This window comes from Budorcas taxicolor, chromosome 11 (assembly GCF_023091745.1).
Source record: "Budorcas taxicolor isolate Tak-1 chromosome 11, Takin1.1, whole genome shotgun sequence".
Taxonomy (NCBI): Eukaryota; Metazoa; Chordata; class Mammalia; order Artiodactyla; family Bovidae; genus Budorcas; species Budorcas taxicolor.
This window is the reverse complement of record NC_068920.1, coordinates 66979316-67006999: the sequence shown is the minus strand read 5'-3', so window position 1 is coordinate 67006999 and position 27684 is coordinate 66979316. Positions and strand designations below refer to the sequence as shown.

Sequence of the window (27684 nt, the reverse complement as noted above, 5' to 3'; positions counted from 1 at the left end):
CCCTGCAGCCCCATCCCCAGCCAGTCCCAGGCACTGAGGTGTGTGGAGGTAGGCAGCTCTCTCAAGAGCTTGGAGACACCATTCCAGTTCCTGTGTCACCCACGGCATAGACAATATCGCAAGGTAAACTTAAAATCCTTTAGCTCAACCTTTAGCATTAAAAAGCTCTTAAAGCCTGCCCTTAAGTTATTTGTGCCATGTCCAGCCTCACATCAGAGGATGAGATGGTTGGATAGCATCATTGATCCAATGGACATGAGTTTGAGCAAACTCCAGGAGATAGTGAAGGACAGGGAGGCTTAGTGGGCTATAGTCCATGGGGTCACAAAGAACCGGACACAAATGAGTGACTGAAAAACATCCAACCTCACAGTTGCTGACTATGTGACTGAGCAGACTGCTTGCATCCAGTTACAGAAGGAGAGATAGGAGACACATTTCTCTTGAGTTCCTCTGGGAGGAACTTCTGGGAGCTCAGGGTACTTCCCTGGTAGCTCAGTTGGTAAAGAATCCACCTATAATAGATTTGGTTTGATTCCTGGGTTGGGAAGTCCCCTTGGAGAAGGGATAGGATACCCACTCCAGTATTCTTGGGCTTCACTGGTGGTTCAGATGGTAAACAATATGCAAGCAATGTGGGAGACCTGGGTTCGATCCCTGAGTTGGGAAGACCCCCTGGAGGAGGGCATGGCACCCCACTCCATATTCTTGCCTAGAGAATCCCCATGGACAGAGGAGTCTGGTGGGGTTACAGTCCATGGGGTAACAAAGAGTCAGATGTGACTGAGCAACTAGGTACACACACAGTGGAAGTCCACGGCCATAGATGAATGTTTAGTCTTATCCCCGGCAACCTAAATGCCAAGTTCATCTTCAGTCTGTGAGTAAGATGTTCACAGAGTAGAGTTAAATATTTGAATAATGCCCTCTGTTATCCACAGGCTCAGACACTCAGTCATCAGACTGTCAAGAGCTCTTTCTTCCGCTCGGCTTTTCTGAAGATTAGGTCTTCAAAAGAATAGGCAAGACTTCTGACTCATCTCTGCAGGGTTTGACTGCTTTTGCAGGCATCAGGTAAAGAAGATTCTTCCAGAACCTCGAGTTATAAGACAGAGACTTATCTGCCTTCCACTTCAGAACTCTGTGGGATTTCAAAAGCTTCAGTGATTGAGGCAAAAAGCTGAAGTCTCCGACAGGTGTAAATTCTATTAAGATGATTTTAATTTTCCTTTCCACCAGTGCTTCATGGAGTCCACTTTCAAGTTCATACCTGACTTCGCTAGACATATAACTTTTACTGAGAACAATGATCAGCCTTCGGCTTTTCTCTATCAATGAATGGATTTCATCAACAACAGCTGAAAATACAAGAGGTGGCAGGTTAATTTAAGAAAACCAAAAGGGTGGACATGAGATAAAAATCATGTTGCACAGTCCTATTTTGTATTATTTAACTCAGCTTCACTAATAAAGTTTGAAGTAAGTCATTCTCAGTTTTATATGCCTATTTTTTTTAACTAATTTTTTTTTTGGCTGTGCGGCATGTGGGATCTTAGTTCCCTGCCCAGGGATAGAACTCACACGCCCTGCATTGGAAGCTAGGAATCTTAACCACTGCCAGGGAAGCCCACGTGCCTATTAAAAGAAGCAATCAACTGCACAAAGATGATAATGAATACCTCCTTAGCCTAACTCTGTGCTCGGTAACATCCAACTCTGAGAACCCATGGGTGTAGCCCACCAGGCTCCTCTATCCACGGGGCTTCCCAGGCAAGAATAATGGAGTGGGTTGTTATTTCTTTTTCCAACTCTGTGCCATACTGTCTTCTAAACATGTTACATATATGAACTCCTTTAATCAGCACAATGATCCTATGAAGAAAGTACTGTAGTTACCCTCATTTTACAGAGGAGGAAACCAAAGCACAGAGTGATTAAGTAATTTGCCCAGAGTCACACAGCTGGTAAATGGCAGAACTGGAATCTGACCCCAAGTGGTCTGGTTCCAGAGTGTCTATTCCTAATCATGACACCATCTTGCCTCTTTACATGCATGGAAGAACATGCTAAACTTCTAATTGAAATATTAAAAAAAAAAACCAACATTGCCATTATTCTAGACCACAGGTTGATAAACCTTTTCTGTAAAGGGCCAAATGGTAAATATTTTAGCCTTGGCAGGTCATACTGTCTTTGTCACAGTTATTCAACTCTGCTGATGTAGCTCAAAAGCAGCCACAGACAACAAAGGAGCAAATGCGTGTGGCTGCTTCAAAGACTGGAGCTGGGGTTGACAGACTGCCAACCTCTGTTCTAGATCTAGCCCTTCTGAGACTGAGGTTCTGATCCAAACTAGTTATGAATTGATGCTTTCACACTGTGGTGCTGGAGAAGACTCTTGAGAGTCCCCTGGACAGCAAGGAGATCAAACCAGTCAATTCTAAAGGAAATCAACCCTGAATATTCACTGGAAGGACTGACGCTAAAGCTGAAGCTCCAAATACTTTGGCCACTCAGTCAACTCATTGGAAAAGACCCTGATGCTGGGAAAGATTGAGGGCAAGAGGAAAAGGGTGCAACAGAGGATGAGATGGTTGGATGGCATGAGTTTGGACATGAGTTTGAGCAAACTCTGGGAGATAGTGAAGGAAGACAGAGAAGCCTGCTGTGCTGCAGCTCATGGGGTCCCAAAGAGATGGACATGACTAAGTAACTGAATAACAATACAAACATTCTTTATTTTTATTTAAGAATGAAGAAGAAACTTGTTCTTTAAATGATTCCTAGAAAATAATGGAAATATATTAATAATAAAATGGATGCAAAGTCAAGAAGAAATACTTTGTGACAGCGTGTCTTCTTGGATGCAAAGAAGTGACACACAAAAGTATCACAGTGTTGAGTGCATCTGACAATTTGGTATATTATTCCTTAAACAGGTTATTTGTTATTTAAAAATATTTTCTCTTTCTAATTTGTAACATTTTCCCTTCTTAATTTGTAACCTAGGAGGGAAAAAACACTTTTTCTAAGCCTTTTTTTTTTTTTTTTGATGTGGACCATTTTTAAAAGTCTTTATTGAATTTGCTACAATATTGTTCTGTTTTATGCTTTGCATTTTGGCTGCATGGGATATTAGCTCCCAAACCAGGGATGAAATCTGCACTCCCTGCCTTGGAAGGTGAGGTCTTAACCACTGGACCACCAGGGAAGTCCCCACAACTGTTTCTTACTTACTGCCTTATCCTAAATGCCCAACTTAGAATTTGGCACAAGAATGGTGCTCAGCGAATGCTGAATGAATGAATGAGGGATGGCAACTATCAAGATGTTTGTGTTGCATCATTTGTGAGGCACTAGCATCTAGAATAATTTGGAGTTTAGCTATAATATACTTCAGTATCATGTTACAGCCATTTGTATTCATATATTAATTTAAAACTTGAATTTTGCAATCAAAATATGGTATGAACCATCAATCTCATTTTACTTAACCTTTACCATTACTCCTAATTTCTATTTTAATTTTCTCACAATGTCAACACGATAAAGAAGAAACATTTTCTGGTAAGAATTAACCTCCATTTATAGTCCAAAGAATCACATATTAAATTAGTTTTATTAGGTTTTGCTATACAAAATACCATCAAAAGAGGGACTCATCCTGTGCTCAGTCATGTTTGATGATTTGTGACTCCATAGACTATAACCCACCAGGCTCCTCTGTCCATGGGATTCTCCAGGCAAGAATATTGGAGTGGGTTGCCATTTTCGCCTCCAGGGAATCTTCCCCACCCAGGGATAGAATCCACATCTTCTGACAGGCAGGCGGCAGATTCTTAACCGATGAGCCACCAGGGCAGTCCTCACTCTGATCTATCAGTTGCTTTGTGATAGCAATTCTGGCCCTGGTTCTGAAAACGGAGCACTTGCTCCCTTTCTCCAGAGTCAGAGACCTCTGAAGCAAGAGGAAGAGTTCAAGTCCTGGACCCGGCTCCCCAGAAGCCACGCTTGGAAGGAGTGCAGGTTGCTCATAATTTCTGGTTACAGGGGAACAGCTACCCACTCCAGTATTCTGGCCTGGAGAATTCCATGTATTGGACTGTCCATGGGGCACAAAGAGTTGGACATGACTGAGTGACTTTCACTTTCACTTTTCTTTCATTTTTTAAGTAAACAGGAGAGCCTTTTATAAGGTAAGCTCTTCATCTTTTAAAAACCATCTTCACTAATTTTCCTTATTTTTTTAATGCCTTCTTTTAAAATTGGATGTACCATGTTTATTTATTATTAATGTGTATTTACCTATTTGGCCACACCTCACAGCATGTGGGATCTTAGTTCCCCGACCAGGGATTGAACTCACACCTCCTATATTGGAAGCTAGGAGTTTTAAGCACTGGATCGCCAGGGAAGTCCCCTTCCACTAGTTTTCTGTCTGGTATTCCCTTTCTTACCTCCTCCAGGAACCACATCTCTTTCAAATATGCATAACTTATACCCAAAATGTTTCTCCAACACCCTGGGCAAAGTCTCCACAGCAAACGCGTGCTCCTCTCCATGCTCGGGCTGACACTCTTTCAGGTAGGACACGAAAGCGTCATATGTTTTTCCATCTAGGAGATAAGGTTGACCCTTTTCATCAGTGTGAAAACAAGGCTTTATTTAACTAAAGACTTGAGTGAAAGTCCTGGAAGGTGGGAATGGAATCATTGAAACAGAAAAGTTAAATATAGCATCCTCACATTCAAGCACATCAGTCCAACACAGTGTAGACATTAAATCACATACACCGCTGTGTGTGAAACAGATGGCGAGTGGGAGGCTGCTGAAGAGCACAGGGAGCCCAGCTCGGCGCTCTGTGATGACCTAGAGGGGTGGGGTGTCGGGGCGGGGGGCGCGTTGGTGGAGGGCGGCCCAAGAGGGAAGGGGCGTATGTATACACATAGCTGATTCACTTTGTGGTACAGCAGAAACTAACGCACTGTTAAGCAATTATACTCCAATCAAAACGTCTGTGCAGTTCTTCATATATTGATTATACCTCGATGAAGCTATTAAATAAAAGAATAAAGTGTTTTTGATAGAAAACAAATCATAAAATAAAACAAGAATGTTTAAACTAGGAAATGCCTAAGGTCCCTCAAATATCCTTTGGTTCCATGTTTTTCACGCATCCCTCTTTATCTCTGACTTTTGAAGTGGTCAACAACAAGGAATACACTCAGTTATTATTATCGGCCAACAAAAAATTAACATACTCAGACCTTGTATGGGAATCAAGTAGTCAACTGGCAAATGTTTCCTAAGCATGTACATTAAGAGTCCCACTGCTTGACACCGAAAAGGCCTCTTGACACAGAGACCTGTGAAGACAGATGAAGAGTTCAAGTCCTAGACCAGGCCCCCAAAAGCCATAACTGAAAGGAGTGCAGACTTTAGGTTAGGGCACTAAAGGAGCTTAAAGAAAACAGAAGGTCAAGGAGCCCAAATAAGCTCTTTCCAGGATTGGGAAGCAAATCCTATCTTGGCTTATTCTACTGCTATTAATATCATTTAATTCTACCACCATCTGAATCTACCCTCAAAGCCACCCCCTGAAAGTGAGAATAAAAAGGAAGCTGACTATTATAAACAGTGCTGCAATGAACATTGGGGTACACAAGCAACCTAGATGTCCATCAGCAGAGGAATGGATAAGAAAGCTGTGGTACATATACACAAGGGAGTATTACTCAGCCATTAAAAAGAATACATTTGAATCAGTTCTAATGAGGTGGATGAAACTGGAGCCGATTATACAGAGTGAAGTAAGCCAGAAAGAAAAACACCAGTACAGCATACTAACACATGTATATGGAATTTAGAAAGATGGTAATGATAACCCTGTATGCAAGACAACAAAAGAGACACAGATGTATAGAACAGTCTCTTGGACTCTGTGGGAGTGGGAGAGGGTGGGATGATTTGGGAGAATGGCATTGAAACATGTATAATATCATATAAGAAATGAATCGCCAGTCCAGGTTTGATGCAGGATATAGGATGCTTGGGGCTGGTGCACGGGGATGACCCAGAGAGATGGTATGGGGAGGGAGGAGGGAGGGGGTTTCAGGATTGGGAACACGTGTATACCCGTGGCAGACTCATGTTGATGTAAGGCAAAACCAATACAGTATTGTAAAGTAAAATAAAAATTAATTAATTCATTAATTAAAAAAAAGAAAGCTGAGTATTTAGCCTGGAGAATGGAAAGAAGTGATGGGAGATGACTGAAATCATATGCTATAGGAACAAACGCTACATGGTCTATGATGCTTTAGACGGCAATAGAAAAGCTTCTGCTCTATTATAGGTTTTCATTGATAACATCTGCTCCTATTTAATTCTGGATAGGAAAGCAGTGTTCAAGAGGACTGTGTCAGCAAACAATAAAGACTGTTCTACTAACTGGGTGACTGAAAAATAATACACAGCTCTCTCTTCTGCTTTCATCCAATCTATTTGAGAAGACAGAGCGGACACATGCAACAACTTGAAAAAGCTGACAAATAATATTAGCAGCTACAAGACAATGAAAACAAAACAACAAACAAATAAACAAAAAAACCTGGTCAAAGAGTAAGCAGAGATCTCCATGGATATGATGTTAGTTGGGGTCAGTAGAGGAAGAAGGGGGAGTAGTTGTAAAAAGGTCTACCTTATCCCATGACATTTGGTTCGATGCTAGAGGAATTAGATTTATGCTTGAGCACATTATTGGGGTGAATGAATTTGCTACTGAGTTGAAGGCTAAATATTATTGGTTTCTTTATATCAAAAGAATAGGGTAAAAGCATTCTTGGTCCATGTTCTTTATGTTGAGTTATCACTTATGCTCAACGACCCAGCCCAATATCTTCAGCAGCATCCAGGCTCACAAAACAACCCTTTCTGTCTCTGGGAAAAGATTCTCCAGTTCTGCCTCTTGCACCCTGGTTCAGCAATTCAAATCAGAACTTATCGTTGGTTTAGAGCAACTGCTTTGCAGGATAGAGCACATATGAAAGACTGAACATTTGGTAAAAGTTGCAGAATTCACATTCATATCAAAGGCAAGAAAAGTTGGCAGCAATAGAGCTACTTCTGAATTTAATCAGTAAGTGGGTCCCTTGAATAACTCTTAGGTTGTTGTGAAATACAGCCTTCTATCAGTATAAGTAAGAGCCAGTGATTCCATTGGGCTTCCCAGGTGACTTAGTGGTAAACGAATCCACCTGCCAATGCAGGAGACGCAAGAGACGTAGGTTTGATTCCTGGCCTGGGAAGATCCCCTGGAGTAGGAAATGGCAACTGGCTCCAGTATTCTTGCCTGGAAAATTCCATGGACAGAGGAGCCTGGTGGGCTACAGTCCATGGGGCTAGAGAGTTGGACATGACTGAGTGGCTGAGCACACAAACGTACATCAAAACAACTCTATCCACATCTATATTTCTAGTCATTCTACTTCAGGGAGTTTCCCTTCAGTTACACTGCACACAAACGAAATGATGGCTATACAAAGTTCTCCACTGCATCACTTCTGCAATAACGGAAGGCTGTAAGAAACCCGAGTGTCCATCAAGTGGTGACTCAATAAACAAAGGTGCATCCACAGAAATAAAACATTGTGCAACCCGAAAAAACGAGAGGCTTTATAAACTAAGATGGAAGGGTATCCAAGGTACAGTAAAGCAAAGTTCAGAACAGGGTGTAGAGCATGGCAAGATCTGACTTTCAAATAGGATTGAAATACGATTCTCTATTATTAATATTCATTTGAATATACTACCAATAGGAGATGAGGTGGGAAACAGGCGTTGAACAAACATATATGTATCATTTCTAAGAGTTTTGGTGTTTTGAGCTACATATGTGCTATACACACACATACACACACACAGATACAAAAGCAAGTGCGATGCATTATACATATATCTTTCTAATTTGGTAACTATTTTGAATTAAGAAAAAATATTTATCTCTTTATTTGGCTGCCCTGGGCCTTATTTGCAGCCCTCGGAATCTTCACTGTGGCAGGTGGGATTTTTTTTTAGTCGTGACATTCAGAATGTCTTTTTTCAGCTGCAGCATGTGGAATCTAGTTCCCAGACCCGGGATTAAACCCGGGGCCCCGGCACTGGGAACGTGGAGTCTTAGCCACAGGATCACCAGGGAAGCCCCTCTATTTTGAATCTTGAGGACTTCTAATCACCTTCAAAATTAGGAAAACTGAGAAACCACAGTCCCCAGATAGAAGGAGGAGCAAATTAAAAAAATAGCAGATCTAGGGGACTGGAACTCAGGTCATGTGGTATGGAGTTCAAGGTTCTTGCAAGTCCATCATGCAGCCTCCTTTGCCGGGTTTAAATAATGAACCACTATACAATTCAATTTAAATGACTTTAATTGAGTGTGCACTTTTCGTAAGGCACCAGATGGTGTGTGAGCAATGACATTTAGACTCACCGTCCTTGGGCAAGAACACGTCACAGGACATTTAGAAGAACACAGTACACATGGATGAAAGGATCAGGGAATGATTTTCGGCGGCAGGTAAGTGAGCACAAGAGAAAGCGGCGCCGACAGCATCCACAGCAGATGATCCGCCAGATAGCTTTTCTCATGGAAAGCCTCTGCTGCCATTGCTGCTGCTGCTAAGTCATGGCAGTCGTGTCCGACTCTGTGCGACCCCATAGATGGCCACCCACCAGGCTCCCGTCCCTGGGATTCTCCAGGCAAGAACACTGGAGTGGGTTGCCATTTCCTTCTCCAGTGCATGAAAGTGAAAAGCGAAAGTGAAGTCGCTCAGTCATGTCCGACTCCTTGAGACCCCATGGACTACAGACCAGGCTCCTCTGTCCCTGGGATTCTCCAGGCAAGAGTACTGGAGTGGGGTGCCATTGCCTTCTCCCCTACTGCCATTAACTCAACAATATAATCAACGTAAGGTGAAGATTAGTTCATAGCTTCTTAATGAAACTGTAAGATAAGAGATCCCAGCATTATGACATTCGTTACCTGTTAAGGTTTCGTCTCTTCCCATGAAATGTCTATAAAATAGAACCAAGTCAACTCTATAAATAACACCCACGGTCACCAGGCAGACAACCATCACTGAGATCACGACAGCTACGATCATTCCTCTAGTGAAGACGTGGCCTGGGATGTCAACTGTGTCTTTAGAAAGAAAAAGAAAATGGGAAAAATCAGTCAGGGAAATCTCATCAGAGTCTTTTGACAGTCATGCTGCTGTGGTCAGTTTTTTACCTTTTACACAAATCAACTTGTCTATTCAGTTACTCTGAACTCCTGCCTTTAGTCTCCTGCGGTGATCTTTCTGCTCCACAGAAATGTATACAAGGGTATTATTCAGAGATGTGGACTGAGAGTCTGTTCCTACCCGAGGAAGTCAGATCTCTAGGATGCTGAGACACCAAGCAAAATGCAGAAGGACCCACACATAAAGCTCAGTTCGTGGGCTGGGAACACATTGTGAAGGCATGGAATCTTTTAATTTTTATTTATTTTTAATTAATTTTTGCTGATTTACAACGTGGTGTTAGTTTCTACTGTACAGCCAAAGGAATCGGCCACACATATACATGTACCCCCTCCCGTATGGGCTTCCTTCCCATTCAGCTCGCCACAAAGCATTCAGCAGAGTTCTCCGTGCTCTACTCATCAGTTATCTATCTCATTAGTCTATATGTGTCAATCTCAACCCCCCATTTCCCCCTTGGTGCCCATACATTCGTTCTCTACGTTTGCGTCTCTATTTCCGCTCTGCACATAGGAGCATCCACGTCATTTTTCTACATTGCACATATCCGTGCATAGACGGTATTCGTTTTCCTCTTTCTGACTTCACTCTGTATGACACTCTCTAGGCCCACCCATGTCTCTGCAAACGACACTATATTTTAATTGAAGTGCGGTTGATTTATACTGTTACGCGAGTCTCAGGCGCACAGCAAAGTGAATCTGTTATATGTATGCATAAATTCACTCTTCTTCAGATTCTTTTCTTACATAGACCATTACAGAATACTGAGTAGAGGTCCCTGACTTATACAGTAGATCCTTATTTGTTATCTGTTTTATACACAGCGGTGCACATATGTCCATCCCCAACTTCTGATTTGCCCCTCCCCCACCCCTTACTCCCTGGTAACCTTGAGAGATTGCGTGCCCAGGTGAGGGCATGTGGGCTTCAGCCTGGATCCATCACCCATTCTGTGTCCTAGAGAAAGTCACTGATACCCTAAACTCCGTGTGTTATCTGTACGCACAGGACAGTGGTGAAGCTAGTAATATTTTCTCCTTCACATACAGGGCTGCTGTTTTGAAGGTGGATTAAATATTACAAATAAGTAGTGAACACATTACCTGGCACTCAGCTCTGAGAATTTTTGCATATTTTTATGTGAAAATGTCCTTTGAGAAAAAAAGTTACCTTTCCTAGATGGATTGAGTTTATGCTCATTAGGGACAATATAACACATAAAGGTAAAAAGGACAGAATAATTTTTTTTTAATAAATCTGTTCAAAACTTTTAAAGTTGCACACTTTTTTTTTTAATTTTAATTTTTTGGCCACACAGCGTGAGGAATCTTATGCTGGGACTGAACCCACACCCCCTGCGTTGGAAGTTCGGAGTCCCAATCACTAGACCCGCAGGGAAATCCCAACAGAATAATTTTTAATAACCATTCCACAGTGTGACCAGGGCCACTGCCAACATGCTAGTACATTTCCTTCTAGATTTTCTTTTTTCCCTGAAAACAGTTACTTAATTGGACCCACGTGGTGATCACTCTTTATTGCTTAACATTATGAGGGACAGCAGTGAGGCTGAGCACCAGCGCTGCCACCGAACACCTGTGAAAAGTCAAACCCTTCACCTCTCAGGAGGTTGGTTCCTGGTGTGTAAGGTGAGGAAGGGATGAGCTATGACAGGCCTCTCAGCTGCAGCATTCTAGGTTTGCATCAACTTCCAAAAATAAAATTTCTCACACCTTTTAGCAGCAAGAGGAAGCTTTTGGTGTTGGTGCCGCCCTCACTGGCCGCAGTGCAATTGTATGAAAAGTTTAGATTTCTTGTGTTTATGTTCTTAATCCTCAGTATTCTGGAAGCAAGCCATTTGCCTTCTGAAGTCCTGTAAGAGAGGAACATGGTTTAGAATAGGCTGTGGGTCGTTACCAGCAACATGACCCATGAGAGAGGAATCTGTTTGCACAAATACACCTGTAAAAAGCAATGCTCTGTGGACTTCAGTGATCTTCGCTTTCTGGTGAGTTCTGTTCAAGTGTGAGCTGCCTGCTCCCTGGGAATGTCAGTCCTCCTGAGACCATCTGGGGCAGGTGCTGCCTAGAACTAAAATGCCTGGAAGATGACAGTTGAAAATACAAGAAAATATTTTCTCTCTCAATTACAGGGATACTTCATTTTACTGAACTTTGCTTTATTGCACTTTGCAGATATTGCACTTTTTATAAATTAAAGGTGTATCAAGCAAGTCTCTGGGTGCCGTTTTCCCAACAGCATTTGCTCCCTTTCTGTCTCTATGTCGCATTTTGGTAATTCTCATAAATTCACATTTTTTCATTATCATTATACTTGTTAGGGAATCTGTGATCAGGGATCTTTGATGCTACTATCATAATGGTTTGGGCATTTATTTTAGCCATCAAGTACTTTTAAATGAGGTAGGGACATTGTTTTTTACATTTAATGCCATCACACACTTAATAGAGTACAGTACATGGCCAGTCACTCAATTGTGTCTGACTCTTTTGCGACCCCATGGATGGTAGTCTGCCAGGTTCCTCTGTCCATGCAGTTTCCCAGGTAAGAATATTGGAGTGGGTTGCTGTTTCCTTCTCCAGGGGATCTTCCCAATCCAGGAATCAAACCTGCGTCCCCGCATCTCGTAGATTCTTTACCACTGAGTCACTGGGGACGCGCACAGTATAGTGTAAATAATTTCACGTGCATTGGGAAACCAAAAAACTCATGGGACTCGCTTTATTGCAGTGTTTGCTTTATGGCGGTGGTCTGGAACCAAACCCGCAGTAGCTCCAAGGTGTGCCTGTGTTTCATCCACTCCTCCCATCCTGACTATTCAGTGTCCCTCCCACCGTGAAGTCTCTGCCAGCAGTGACGGGCTGCGAATCCTTGGTACAGACAGAGATGCTTGTCAGCCTTGTCCTCACAACCCTAATGATAACGCTTATTTTGTTCCGCATGTAAGTTAAAACACAATACTGTTTTCAGACATCCTCCAAGCACATGAGAAATACCAGTCAAGCTGCTCAGAGAGTGTCAGAAAAGGACCAGAGACCACCAGTGCAGTCAGCTGTCTTTCTCTTATGAAAGGACTCAAGATGTCCTGTCTTTGATACAGGGCAAATGCTCTTGATATCTGCCTCTTGCCAACGGCAGGCTCTTTAGGCTTGGGGTCAACCAGCACTCCCAGGTATAGTCATTCACCTGCCAGGCCTCCAGCAGCTGGACGGGGGACCCATTGCAGCCTCCAACTCTCTCAGTTTCATTTTAGAACCAAAGTCTCTACTGAAGTCACCAAACCAGAAATAGCTTCCCTGGTGACTCATATGGTAAAGAATTTGCCTGCAATGTGGGAGGACCTCGGTTTGCCCCCTGGGTTGTGGAGATCCCCTGGAGAAGGAAATGGCACCCCACTTCAGTGTTCTTGCCGGGAGAATTCCATGGACAGAGGAGCCTGGTGTAAAGAGTCCACGGGGTCACAAAGAGTCAAACACAACTGAGCGACTAACACTTTCATCTTTCTTTCAACATCAATGTGAAATCCACAAACAAGACACAGAAAAGCTACCGAGAAGCCAAAATAGCAGACATAAGTTCATGCAGCCACTATAAGGAAAGATTCGGCATCACTTTAGCGCTTAGCTGAGTTTAAGCCTCATTTCTGTAAGTTTGGTGAGTTGGTTTTCTGTGCCTCCAGAGATGAGCGATAGACCATGGGAAGAGGGAAATGCAGGAATCCAGTGGGGGAAAGGATGCTGAGGACAAGACACAGCAGCCGGAAGGCCATAGTCCAGCTGAGCCAACGCTGCATGAGCACCAAGCGCACACCTGATTCTGGGTGAGGGCATGGACCTTGCACTGTAAGAAGCTTGTACACACATGTCAGCAAGAATTGAGGGCTGCCAGCAAGACGATAGAGAATATATATACAACATATATATATATGTGTGTGTGTGTGTGTGTGTGTGTGTATAAAAAAAAGCAGGAAAAGCTAAAAAATGCAGCTAAGGTGACAGACACCTCAGGACCATGACTCACTAAAACCTAAGTGTACAATTACTTAATAATGACAGTAATGACTCCAAACCGTTCAGAAGCATTAAATGGCCACAGAGGGACTTCCCAGGCGGTCCAGCGGTTAAGATTTAGCACTTGCACTTTAGGAGGTGCTGGTTTGATTCTAGGTCAGAGAACTAAGATCCCACAAAGGCAGGTGCAGGCAAAAATGAATACATGGTCATAGGTTCCGTGTGCTTTGTTTTCATAAAGTATAACCATTCCTTTGTTGCTGCTGTCCAGTCACTCAGTCAGGTCCAACTCTTTTGCAACCCCATGGACAGCAGGCCTGCAGCCCACCAGGCTTCCCTGTCCTCCACCATCTCCCAGAGTTTACTCCAACTCATGTTCTTTAATACAGGATATTTAAGTATTGAACTATATGCCATTTGGAGCTTTTTGCACTAACGCTGCCTCCTAGGAATTTATACCTAACCACCCTGTTGGGTTTTATTCTACCTGCTCTTATTGCGCTTCTAATTTCCATTAATGGGCACTGACAGGAAAAGGCTGCCACAATTACCATGGTCAATGTCAATCGACCAACAGCAAATGTCGTGGGGTAGGTGATGAGTCATTTAAATCAGTGTTTTCTCGAGTCATCATTTACACCCGACGATCTTTGGAGACCTCCTGGACTTAAGAAACTTCCTTAATTCTCACCTTTAAGAAAGATAATCATATACATATATATATATATATATGGCTGATTCGGCTTGTTGTACAGTAGAAACTAACACAGCATTGTAAAGCAACTACACTCCAATAAAAATTTTTAAAAAGCAAATATAATTGATTAGTTGGACTACCCTAAAAAAAAAGATAATCACTATAAGGAATGGCAGCTCTGAACTATCCCCAAAGAGCAGGAGGCAGTGTCTATGTCAGCATTCCTCACACCCAGTGAAGATATCTCCAAAAAACTGTCTTCAAATGGCTCTCTCCATCTTCGCAATTTTTAGTTCTCGTTTCCATAATTTCCAACAAGAGAACAAAGAAAAGTGTGCACGGGGGAAAGTACGGGGGCAGATCTGGAGAGGAAGTGGTATTAATAGATGGCCTGCCTGTGGCCAGGGGCGTCCCAGGATTCTCAGAGAGAGGTGCTGATGACGGGCTGTGTCACCCACAGACACCCAGCTGGCCCCACGGTGACACGTAGGCGACACAGCCAGGCATGCACTAAGGGTCTGGAGCGCGCTCAAGGGGCCCAGCGTGACTTGACATGTCCCAGTCTCCTGACTTGGTCTTTTCTCTGGCACATTCGTAAAATCAAAGCATCTAACACGATGTTCAAAGTTCATATGACAGTGGCCTAGTTAATCACTCTTTCATAAGATGCTTAAGGTAAAGTCTTCACCCCCATCAGATCCTGACTCACCAAAAGCTACTTCTGTAAGGCAGTGCTAATAAGCCTCACTGACCTTCTTTTTCTCTTTTGACTACACCACATGTCATGCAGGATCTTAGCTCCCTGATCAGGGAACGAGCCCCCACCTCCTACACTGGAAGCAGGCAGACTGGACCACTGGACTGCCAGGGAAGTCCCGACCTTCTCTTTCTAATTTAGATCTCAGCAATAAATTTCTGCATCATTCATCAGCTTGGATATGAGAATTATGATTATAAACTATGTCAGTTATAATTATAAGTTAATTCATCTCAAGCATCTTATCAGTCTTTCAGGAGTCTGGTGTTTTGATCATATATATATATATATATATATATATATATATATATGATACAGGGGCTTTCCTGGTGGCTTGGTGGTAAAGATCCCACCTGCCAGTGCAGGAGATGTGGGTTTGATTCTTGGTCTGGGAAGATCTCCTAAATTAGGAAATGGCATCTCACTCCAGTATTCTTGCCTGGGAAATCCCATGGACAGAGGAGTCTGGCACACTACAGCCCATGGAGTTGCAAAACACTCAGACACGACTTAGTAGCTGAACAACAACAATATATCACAGATCCATACCTAATTCTCGTCATATTCCCTTCATGTACATTAGGATCACTTTTATTGTTTCCCGGGGTGTGCCAGTAAATTACATCCTTTTCATTCAGCAAAGCAGAGCAGTTGAGCTGTATATCTTTTCCTAGGTAAAAGTTGACAACCAACATTCTGATTTTAGAAACTCAAGTTTCCCAAAGGCTAAAATTAATAAAGCCAATGTATATTAATGTAACATATAATGCTAATATAGTGCTGCATCTAGGAAAAATATGCCTTGTTTTCATTAAAAAAAAAAACTTATAAAGCAGAGAAATTAGGTTGTGATTACGAGTCATCACCAAACTATGAATTGGCCTCTATTCAAATATTTATGTTGAAATCAATTATTAAAACTTAGGAAGGCCAGTGGACTTTGTTTTCAACCAACAGTCTAATAAGCAGTGTCAGGCCAAAACACCCACTGTAACGTCTAGAAAAACAAAATGGATAAAAGACAAAAAATTAAATTAGCTAAAAATTAAAGTTGTCAAAGTGCAGGGGAAACCAAGAGAAACAGTTGGACAGAAAGTACAGTGAGGAATCAAGTTCTTCCAGGGTGAACTGGGGCTTCCCTGGTGGCTTAGGCGTAAAGAATCTCCCTGCCAATGCAGGAGATACAAGTTCAATCCCTGGCTCAGGAGATCCCCTGGTGAGCGAATGGCTACACACTCCAGTCTTCTTGCCTGGAGAAGTACATGGACAGAGGCGCCTGGCAGGCTACGGTCCGCAGGGTCACAAAAGAACCCAACACAACTCAAGTCAGTCCACTGATTCAAAGTGAATCCCTTAATCAAATATTCAAACCATACAGTAAGTTTGAATAATTTCTCTAGAGAATTCCCACTGAGTTTTCATATTGAAAAAGGACCACAGTTACTATTTGGAGAAGGAAATGGCAACCCACTCTAGGATTCTGGCCTGGAAAATCCCATGGACAGAGGAGCCTAGAGGTCTACAGTCCAGGGGGTCGCAAAGAGTCAGACATGACTTAGTGACTAAACAACAGTTACTGTTATAGAAAAGCCACATAGAAAGTGACTAAAACCATGGGTCTGCAAACCATAGGCACTTCCATAATCATTTGAACACATTGCTAATTTTAACTATCACTAAAAAGGGCAACATTCAAACAATGACAAGGCTTTCCTGCTTCTGTAATATTGTTCCGTAAACATGATATGTGTTACAAACACAATGTTGATCAATAAAAAACCAGATTTAGCCTTGAAAGACTCAATTATGCCCCCCGTTCATAAACCCAAAATATATATTGGTCAAAATATACCTAGTTCCACTTTAACTTCATCGATCTTTGGTCCAAGAAGAGCTGGGATTATCTTACTGTGGTCTGAAAGTGAATAAAGAAAAGAAAAATGCATTAGTGTTGCAGGGAGCTTTGCGAAGACAGATGTATTACAATATCTGTTGTAATATACTTATTATTGCAGGTAACAAACATTCTGACAATCATCACTTTACATTTATTACTTTATTGTATTTTCATTAGATAAGGGAGGCAGGGAATACTGGTTGCCCTTTCACTTTCCATCAACTGAAAGCTCACCTAGCTGGAGAGAGCTTACTGAACTTGGTCTCCCCTCAATTCCACCTACGACTTCTGCCCAGCACAGCTAAAGGCCAGAAAATGCAGGAAGACAATGAAACCTCCAGACTTAGAAGACGCAGACTCACTGGGAATTGCCTTTATGTTCTCCCTTCTCTCTGCCCTCAATGCCTCAAAATAGATTTACTGGGTGCAGGGCACTGTCAAGGGGCATGTGCCAAGGATGAAGGTGCCTCTAGAAGCTGGGGAAGGCAAGGTACTGATTCTCCTGCAGAGCCTCTAGAATGAACACAATCCTACCGAAACCTGGAACTTAGCCCAGGGAAACCATCTTAGACTTTTGACCTCTAAAACTGTACAATACATTTATGTTGTTTGAAGACAGGAAGCTTGTGGTAATTTGTACATTCACAATGCATGCATGGAATAAAGCTATATACGTGGACAGTTGGAGAGAAAAGGGAAAATGCTGCTAAAGTAAATGAGCTCTAGAAACTGTGAGCCCACCACCTTGTTGGATGAGTCAACCTAGGAGTTTACAGCTTCCTGGGAAAGAACAAGAAGGGTGGATAAGCCACCTGTTTTCAGACACTTGAAGGAGTGGGTCCCTTTGCAGAAGGGACCAGATTTAATTTGTGGCGTTACTGAAGGCAACCACAGACATGAGTGGAAACTACAGGAAGGCGTCAGTTCAGTTCAGTCGTTCAGTCGCATCTGACTCTTTGTGACCCCGTAGACTGCAGCACGCCCAGCCTCCCTGTCCATCACCAACTCCTGGAATTTACTCAAACTCATGTCCATTGAGCTGGTGATGCCATCCAGCCATCTCATCCTCTGTCGTCCCCTTCTCCTCCCGCCTTCAATCTTTCCCAGCATCAGGGTCTTTTCAAGTGAGTCAGTTCTTCACATTAGGTGGCCAAAGTATTGGAGTTTCAGCTTCAGCATCAGTCCTTCCAATGAACACTCAGGACTGATCTCCTTTAGGATGAACTTCTTGGATCTCCTAGCAGTCCAAAGGACTCTCAAGCATCTTCTCCAACACCACAGTTCAAAAGCATCAATTCTTCAGTGCTCAGCTTTCTTTACAGTCCAACTCTCACATCCATACGTGACTACTGGAAAAACCATAGCTTTGACTAGATGGACCTTTCTGGCAAAGTAATGTCTGCTTTTTAATATGCTGCCTAGGCTTGTCATAACTTTCCTTTCAAGTACTGCTGCTGCTGCTGCTGCTGCTGCTGCTAAGTCGCTTTAGTCATGTTTGACTCTGTGCGACCCCATAGATGGCAGCCCACCAGGCTCCCCTGTCCCTGGGATTCTCCAGGCAAGAACACTGGAGTGGGCTGCCATTGCCTTCTCCATTTCAAGGAGTAAGTGTCTTTTAATTTCATGACTGCAGTCACTATCTGCAGTGATTTTGGAGCCCCAGAAAATAAAGTCTCTCACTGTTTCCATTGTTTCCCTATCTATTTGCCATGAAGTGATAGGACCAGATGCCATATGCTTAGTTGTCTGAATGTTGAGTTTTAAGCCAACTTCTTTACTCTCCTCTTTCAGTTTCATCAAGAGGCTCTTTAGTTCTTCTTTGCTTTCTGCCATGAGTGTGGTGTCATCTGCATATCTGAGGTTACTGACATTTCTCCCAGCATTCTTGAATCCAGCTTGTGTTTCATCTAGCCCAGCATTTCTCATGATATATAAGTTATATAATAAGCAGGGCGACAATATACAGCCTTGACGTACTCTTTTCCCAATTTGGAACAAGTGTGTTGTTCCATGTCCAGTTCTAACTGTTGTTTCTTGACCTACATACAGTTTTCTCAGGAGGCAGGTCAGGTGATCTGGTATTCCAATCTCTTTAAGAATTTTCCACAGTTCATTGTGAAGGCATAAGTGGACTCAATGGAAAAAAAAAAAAAAAGACTCGTTGACAATCAAGCATTAAAATCTGGACCCAGCTGCTGAGTGATTTGGTCATTTCCAAGGCAGTTCCCAAGAAGAGACTGAATGATCTATTATTGGCTGAGCCATATGAAGGATATCTTCACTGGGTGGGATTTAATTAAATAATTACTTCTAAGGTCTCCAGCTCTGGTGGCTTAGATGGTAAAGAATCTGCCTGCAATGCAGGAGACCTGGGTTAGATCCCTGGGTTGGGAAGATGCCTTGGAGAAGGAAATGGCTACCCACTCCAGTATTCTTGCCTGGAGAGTCCCCATGGACAGAGGAGCCTGGTGGGCTACAGTCCATGTGATCACAAAGAGTCAGACATGACTGAAGAGATTTTCCAAGCAAGCAAGCAAGGTCTCCAATACCCTACAAGTCCAGGCTTCAGTGTTTCCATTACATAGGGTCTGGGTTCATGGTAAACCAGAATAAAAGCCGTCATCCCCAAATGTAAAGCTTCTTCCAGACTTGTGCTCCTTACATGCTCTCGCCTGAGTGGACTGTCCCTAGCGTGTCCTCCTATCTGTCCTTCATGCTCTGCCTCTAGGAACCAGCTCAAACAGCCTCCAGCATCTCTTCTACCTCTGGACTCTTTCTGAACCCTTAGAAACTCACAGATGACTTCAATTTCATATTCCATGGTGCTTCTATGTGGCTTATTATCTTGATACAGAGCAGGATCCAGGGGGGCTCCTGGGCACAAAAGACTTTCTGTGTCCCCCGTTTATTGAATAAAGGATATTGGCTTCATTCAGCCTCCAGGATCTTGAGTTTCCAGGATGCAGTGACAAGGGAGGAACAGTCAAGAAAGAATAGTGCAGCCTTGGGGCAGCGTCCTGGTTCCCCCTCAAGGGATACACAGAACAGTATCTTTGAGCTGTTTTGCAAATACTGAAACCCCCACCAGGTGGGAGAAGTTAGCAGTGATAAATGGAATACTTTCTGCCACACCAATTAACAAAGGATGTCACAGTCATCAGAGACTGCTGCTGTTGTTCTGCTGCTCAGCCATGTCGAACTCTTTGCAACCCCATGGATTGCAGTGTGTCAGGCTTCCCTGTCCTTCATTATCTCCTGGAGTTTGCTCAAACTCATGACCATTGAGTCTGTCATGCTATCCAACCATCTTATCCTCATCAAAGATTGCAATGTGAGCTAAGGCTTTCCAGATGGTGTTAGTGATAAAGAATCCACCTACTAATGCAGGAGTCACAGAAGACACAGATTCAATCCCTGGGTCAAGAAGATTTCCTGGAGGAAGAAATGGCAAGCCATTCCAGGTTCAATCCCTGGGTTGAGAAGAACCCCTGAATTAGGAAACGGCAACCCATTCCCGTATTCTTGCCTGGGAGATCCCATGGACTGAAGAGCTTGGCAGGCTACAGTCCATGGGGTTGCACAGAGTCAGACACAACTAAGCAGATGAGCACAGCACTAATGTGAGCTTCTGAGCCCTGAGGGAACTCGGGAGGTAGCATACCTGCCCTCTTGCAGTGGTCAGGCTACAGCCACTGCCCAGGGTGAGCCCTTAGGAAACTCCAGATGTGAAAACCCAGGATACTGGCCCCAGATAGCTGAAGTGAAGTGAAGTGAAAGTTGCTCAGTTGTGTCCCACTCTTTGCGACCCCATGGACAATACAGTCCATGGAATTCTCCAGGCCAGAATACTGGAGTGGGTAGCCTTTCCCTTCTCCAAGGGATCTTCCCAACCCAGGGATCAAACCCAGGTCTCCCGCATTGCAGGCAGATTCTTTACCAGCTGAGCCACAGGGAAGCAAAGGTGCAGAGCAGAGGAATGACTTCAGGGAGCCCAGATTCTTGTATCTTCCCATACACAGAAAAGCACTAAATTCCTTAACTTGTGATATCTAGTTTTCTTTAATTAACAATATTCTTGAGGTTCAGATTACCTGCCCTTTGTTGCAAAACTTCTAACCTGGCTCCTCATTCACCTCCTTGGAGCAGTTCTCTCAGGGTTACTGGAGACGCTGCCTTCTGGGCTTCATAACTCTCAACTTTTAGGTTGTGAATATTTTTTAAGTTGACAATGAATGGTATGCTGCCCACAAGAATGTAGACCCCAGACTGGTTACAACTGGGCTGATCATGCTGATGCTCACTTACTTCACCACCAACCAATCAGAAGAATGTCCTCAAGCTGACCACGCCTTCTTTGAAATACAATCTTGAGGGCATTAGCCCACCGTGGCCCCCTTTGTCCGGCAAAGTAATAAAGCTATTTCTTTCTACTTCACCTAAAATTCTGTCTCCAAGATTTAATTTAGTGTCAGAGTCCAGAGTTCAGATTTGGCTTTAACTTCTCCTGACTATATATAATTAAATTCCTGAAAACAGTACATTATTCACTTAATTTCATATTTCCCTGCTTTTCTTACCTCCCAATACTCAGTTTATTGAATAGAGATGTTCAATAAGCAATATTGAGTGAAAGCAGATGCTTAAGAAAAGATTCCACCATGTACTGAAATACCAAATGGAAGAACATCCAAGGTTCACTTATATCAGCTTTCATTACCCACCCTCACTCCATCACTGCAAAATTATTCAGAGTGGAAGATGAGGCCAAAATGATTTTGACCCTTATATGTGAACTAGTGATGTGGTCACAAGTCCAACTAAGTTGCCTTTGCCTTCCTGTATGACTTTAGAAGAAAGAAAACAGTCAATTTTACGAAGACATATTTGTTTCTTCCTGATTCTAAAATTTATCTTACCTCCAACTATTGTAATATTGAAGGTTTTGGTGACGTTGAATAGTTTTCCATTATGACGTAGGAAAAACACACAGGTATAATATCCCTGATCTTTATACTCTGCATTCTTTAAAAATGGGGTTTTATTGTTCTCGATCTTTTCACAGTTCTGTTTTAGAAAAAGCAAGTTAAAATACCTTGAGTAAAAATGGTATCCTATGACAAGAATTTAAAATGGTATGTTAAAGATTTTTAGAGACAGAGGGAAAGAGAATGAAAACTAGCAATTTCTGAACAAATGTCTCAGTGATTTGGTACTGCCTCTACTAGAACAATGAAATATACTCCCATTAGTGAATTGGACCCTGAAACAAAAAGATAAACTAGTGGAATTAGAATGAGGTCTGTAGTTTAGTTAATAATATTGTTCAGTTCAGTTCAGTTGCTTAGTCATGTCCGACTCTTTGCAACCCCATGAACCGCAGCACGCCAGGCCTCCCTGTCCATCACCAACTCCCGGAGTCCACCCAAACCCACGTCCATTGAGTCGGTGATGCCATCCAACCATCTCATCCTCTGTTGTCCCCTTCTCCTCCCGCCCTCAATCTTTCCCAGCATCAGGGTCTTTTCAAATGAGCCAGCTCTTCGCATCAGGCGGCCAAAGTATTGGAGTTTCAGCTTCAACATCAGTCCTTCCAATAAACACCCAGGACTGATCTCCTTTAGGATGGACTGGTTGGATATCCTTGCAGTCCAAGGGACTCTCAAGAGTCTTCTCCAACACCACAGGTCAAAAGCATATTGTATCAGTGCTAATTTCCTGCTTATGACTGTTGTATTATATGGTTATGTATGTATATTGTTAACAAGGATAAGATGAATAAATGGTATATGTGAACAATAAAAAAAGAAAAAAAGAAATACAATCCTATTTCTGGTATTATCATTAGCATTATTAATATTCTCTGGGAAATAGAGTATGGGGATATTGTAAATGCTTTCATCATTTCCTTTTAATCTCTCTCTTATTTACACAAAGAGAGGGAGGAAGTGGAGGAAGGGGAGAGAGAGAGGGAAAAAAACCACTACCACAAAAATATCCCTGTTTGGGTCAAAACTTTCCACACAACTATTTCTTAATGCTTTTAGCCTAGTTCCATGTATTCAGGACTACCCAACCTAGGGGCTGGTAGTGGAGTGGGGAGCAGAATTACTCTGAGAATCGTGTTCCTAGCACACCAGCCAGCCCCGCTGAAGTCCCTCCCCAGAAGACAGTGGACTGATTAGAAAGGCATAAAGAGGGCTTTATTGGTGACCCAGTGGTTAAGAATCTGACTACCAGTGCAGGTTCAACGTGGGTACTGAACGCCTAACCCGGAACATCCTACGTGGAAGTAGGATCTCTGACAAGTCAGCTGAGCTGTGCAGACCCAGAGCTTGTATGTTACATGTTATGAGACCAGAATGCTGCACAGCCATCAGACCCTCCTTTTGGAATTTTGCTTTTTTCTATTGTCTTCAGTTAAAATATTTTAAATGCACTACCTTATACAATACCGTTCTATTGACCAGTTGTTGATAGTAATTGTGTTCACAGGCTATCTGCAAAGATTTCTTAACTTCCACAGCTTTACTCGTTACCCGGTTCTCAGTAAAACAGCTGTGTTTTGTTCTTGGGATGACATTTAATTTCCAGTCATGAGTATCATTTCTAGAAAATAAAGGTTTAGAGATATTTTATCATTAGGACAGAGATTTTCAAATACCACTTTTCAGTAACCAATCCAGTGAAAAAATGTTTCCTTATTTTTGTAAAAAGAGACTCATTCATGGATGCCGAATTCCTGTTCTTCCACTCCAACTGTGAGTTATATAGTCTGCCTTAGTGTGGAAAGGCCCAGTTGTAACCCACTTCTGGAATCACCCCTGTTAAAAGGTCACATAACATTCACAGGTTAATAAGAGATTCTGAATTTCTTTCTGACTCCTGGGAGTTCCTATATGTAAAAACAAACCCCAATGACCTCACTCTGTGCAAAACCACAGGAGTGCAATTCAGGTTTCACTGCGATGTCTCACTCTGCTCTCAAGGGCTCTGATAATAAATCGGGACTCACTCCAGAGGTGCTCGTGAAAGAACCTACTGTGTGCAGCAGCGGTCCATCACCATGCACCTGGCCCTGAGCTGATTTCTACAGGTCAGCCTCAAATCTCTACAAAAATCCACACATGGAGCTTCCCTGATGGCCAAGTAGTTACAAATTCGCATTGCAATGCAGGGGACATGGGTTCAACCCCTAGTCTGGGAAGATTCCACATGCCATGGGGCACCTAAGCCCCCACGTGCCACAACTGCTGAAGCCCTCGTGCCCTGGAGCCCGTTCTCTGCGACAAGAGAAGCCAGTGCAATGAGAAGCCTGATCACTGTAACTAGAGAATAGCCCTCGCTCACTGCAACTAGAGAATAGCCCTCGCTCACTGCAACTAGAGGAAGTGAGGACCCAGGGCAACCAAAAACAAAAATAAACTAATTTAAAAGAAAATCACACATATATCACGTACACATAAGTACATACACAACATCACAGAGGTACCAGATTAACACTATATCATCCGTGTTTTCACTAACAGTTCATCACTTGGAATATTTCTTGTCCCAGTTACTCCTTCCCCATCTCACCAAATAAAGTATAAAGAGAACTAAGCTCAGTAATAATCACTGACACATTCAGTGAGCGGCCGTCCTTTCATAGAATTCAGGATTCTTGACTACAGTTATCCTGGAAGGCTCTGTCTAGGCTTAGTCCGGAGAAGGCTGTGCAAAGTCCATTGGAGGCTCCACTCTCACTGCCCTGGGAGGGAGGTTTGTGATCATCTGACACACACATCTCTCACCAGCACTGCCACGTGGCTCTCAATCAACTCCTGAAAACTGGACTGGGGGCTGTGTGTTCGTCACTCAGTCACGTCTGACTCTGTGCAACCCCAGGGACTGTAGCCCACCAGGCTCTTCTGTCCATGGTGTTTCCCAGGCAAGCATACTAGAGTGGCTTGCCATACCCTTCTCCAGGGGATCTTCCCAACCCAGGGATCAAATCCGTGTCTCCTGCACTGGCAGACGTTTCCTTTACCACCGAGCCACCAAAGAATTATGGCCACCAGGACTAGACAGTATCTACACCAATTCCAGCCCGTCTCCCCCGTCTGAGGTCATCACCCTGGAATCTGCTCTGCTTCCCTTCATGCTTAGAAACATCATGACGACTGCACCACTTGATTCTTTTGACCAGTGACTTTGGGCAACAGGAGCAGCTGCATTAAAAAATGAATTTCATTGAAGCCTCACTTATCTTTGGCAAGGGTCACCTAAAAGAAAGTCACAGTGAAGCAATCCCCTTTCCTTAACATCACTAAGAAAATAAACATAGGGCAGTATTTAATTCAGTTTTTCAACAATGACGTATTACTTCAAGTTGTAGGAAGAACAGGAAGAAGAAAACATATGGATAGTCAGACTTCTCCAGTTATTGTTTATTTGACTTGCCACACCAAGTCCAAGAGTTCTGTGAAATATACTACCACAAAGAGAAGGTGTACTCACCCCATTCGGAAGGAGTAAGACCCATTGTCACGCAACTCCACTGGCCAAAACTCCAAAACATAATCACGCAAAAGAATTCTGGGTGAACTGTGCAAGCTCAGGTCAACAGGCCCATGCGATTCATTTTTGTACCATTTTATGGTGGTTGTTTTTTTCTCATACTTGGGTGAAGACGAGCAATATTTCAGATAGAAAGGTTCCCCTTCGACTGCAGTAATGTGAAGACGTGAGGTACAAGTTTCTTCTAAAGATTAGCAAAGTAGAAGAAAAAAACAGAACAGAATGACAAACGTTAAGTTTTCTTCAGATGAAGAAGCTGGATTGGTAAGAACATCCTGGGAAAACTCGCTATCTCATTTCTGTGGGTTCTTATTTTAGGGTCAACCTTTCCAACACTAAGAAACAGGAGGTCAATCTCTCTAACAGTAAGGCACCTGCAGAAGGTAAATGAAGACAAAATTTCCAACAGCGTCTCCCAAACAGGAAGATACTGGAACTTAACCTACAGAAGCCGGAAGACAAATAAATGCACGTTGTCTCTTGAAAGAAAATGTTACTTATGACAGTCACCAAGGTCACAGTGTTGCCACACTTACCCTGAAACATCCCAGTTGAGGCATCACCATGGGAAAAAAAAAAGAAACCTAGAAACCTCAGAGTTTCCCACCTAAATCATCAGAAGTCTCACGGGTCCTGTTTTCAACCTGTCTACCTAACCAGTCCCCAGGCAAGGGAGAGGATGGTTAAAAGTACGCTTATGTGTGTGTAAATCCATTACTTCTCTAGGTTATCATGTGGATAATCAATAATTGACTCATATAATTCATATTGATGATTAATTCATATTGACTTACTCAAATCTGGGTCACTTCTCCTTTCTGAGATCTCTCTCTCTTTCCCTCTTTCTCAACTAATCCAGACACTTCGGCTTTAGGGATTTATCGGATCCTTTGGGTCATCCTGAGTCACCTCTCCCCTCCTTCCTCACTTCCAATAGTTCAAAGTAGGCAGGAATGGACTTTTTCCCTATCCTGTCTTCTGGAAGCTCCCTTTGACTGCATTTTGAACATGAGAACCCGTACGTTGAACCAAGCAGTTCTCTGGGGGGGATACAAAGTATGTGCTTTCTCTATAGCCAGGGTTTATTTTTCAAAGCAACTGTCTGGTTTTAATTCAGTGTTGTTAACCACGAGGTAGACAGGAAGTGGCTCCAATGGCAGAAGCATTCTTTGAAAACATGGCTGTCAAAACAACCTCGAAGCACAGCACTTAATGAACATCAATCTTGCTTCTGGTGGTTGTTGCGAAATCTATAACTTACAGCTCAGGACCTCAACTTAGAAGGTGTGATACCTGTGTAAATGAGGGTGTTAGTTTTAACTGACACCTCAAAGGATGGTAGGTCAGTAAAAGCTTGATATATTTTCCAGTTTAAGAGATATAACCTACATATGCGTGCTTGCTAAGTAGCTTCAGCCGTGTCTGCCTCTTTGTGACCCTATGAAATGTGGCCCGTCAGACTCCAGTGTCCATGGGATTTTCCAGGCAAGAATTCTGGAGTGGGCAGCCATTCCCTCCTCCAGGGGATCTTCCCCACCCAGAGATTAAACCCAGGTCTTCTGCTTGGCAGGCAGATTCTTTACTGTTGAGCTACCAGGGAAACCCCAGGGAGCCATGATATAACCTCCCTTTGAGATGGAAATCACATGTGAAAAACTTTGTAAAAATCAGTGACAAGGATGGTTGTGATCTCTTTGGTTTCAAATAACATGAAGCCAATTTTAATCTCAGACAAACGTATTTCAGAATAAAAGTTTTCACTTCCTGCTGTCTACATAAACTCCCAAGGTTGAATCTTTCCTTTATCAGTAACCTCACATGAGTTTTTACTTGATTCCATTCCTATGAATCTCTCATCTTCTATGCCAGGGATACCAAAGGGATGGTAATTTTCTAAAGTAAAATTTTAAATCACAATTTTTAATAAGTTCAACATCTTTAGTAACCACCTCCACATAAATAAGTAAAACGTTGATATTCCCTCTAGAACACCAATGAAGCAAGCTTGTGATTGATTATAATTACTAACCTGAGGTGCTTATAAACATAAGTACCCAAACTGTCAGGAGTATTTCTCTAAAATGCATGTTTAGGATTCTGCTTCAAACGGCTTCTCTGGAAAACAGAATAAAACAGATTCAGCCAAGACTTTCAAACAAAAGCATACCTGTTTCATAAAGGAGGTTTTCAAAGTCTTCTGGCATACAGGCTAAAAATTTAGCTCAAAAAATATTCACATCCCTTATACAGTCACCAGTGTTCCTTAGAACTTTCAGCTATGTAGAATTAATAAAATTTCAAGGCAATTCAGGAGGAATACCTAAAAATGCAAATTTCTAAGACGGCCTGCTGTATTTTAGGTCTGGTCCACTAAATCTGACCTCAAAGGTCAAAGGTGAGTACAACAGTATTTCCAGAAAATCCACTATCCTGTGAATGAG

General features: G+C 42.7%; 1 protein-coding gene across 1 annotated transcript; it reads right to left on the bottom strand.

Annotated features, from left to right (window-relative positions):
• Positions 1–1002: 1002 nt before the first annotated feature.
• Positions 1003–27330, bottom strand: IL18R1 (interleukin 18 receptor 1). The gene is made up of 10 exons (XM_052649379.1): positions 27273–27330; positions 25184–25427; positions 23128–23293; positions 21604–21751; positions 16643–16705; positions 15340–15460; positions 11039–11178; positions 9041–9199; positions 4458–4616; positions 1003–1358 (listed from the first exon to the last, which is right to left on the bottom strand). The coding sequence occupies exons 1-10, from the start codon at positions 27328–27330 to the stop codon at positions 1003–1005; spliced, it is 1614 nt and encodes a 537-aa protein (XP_052505339.1).
• Positions 27331–27684: the final 354 nt, after the last annotated feature.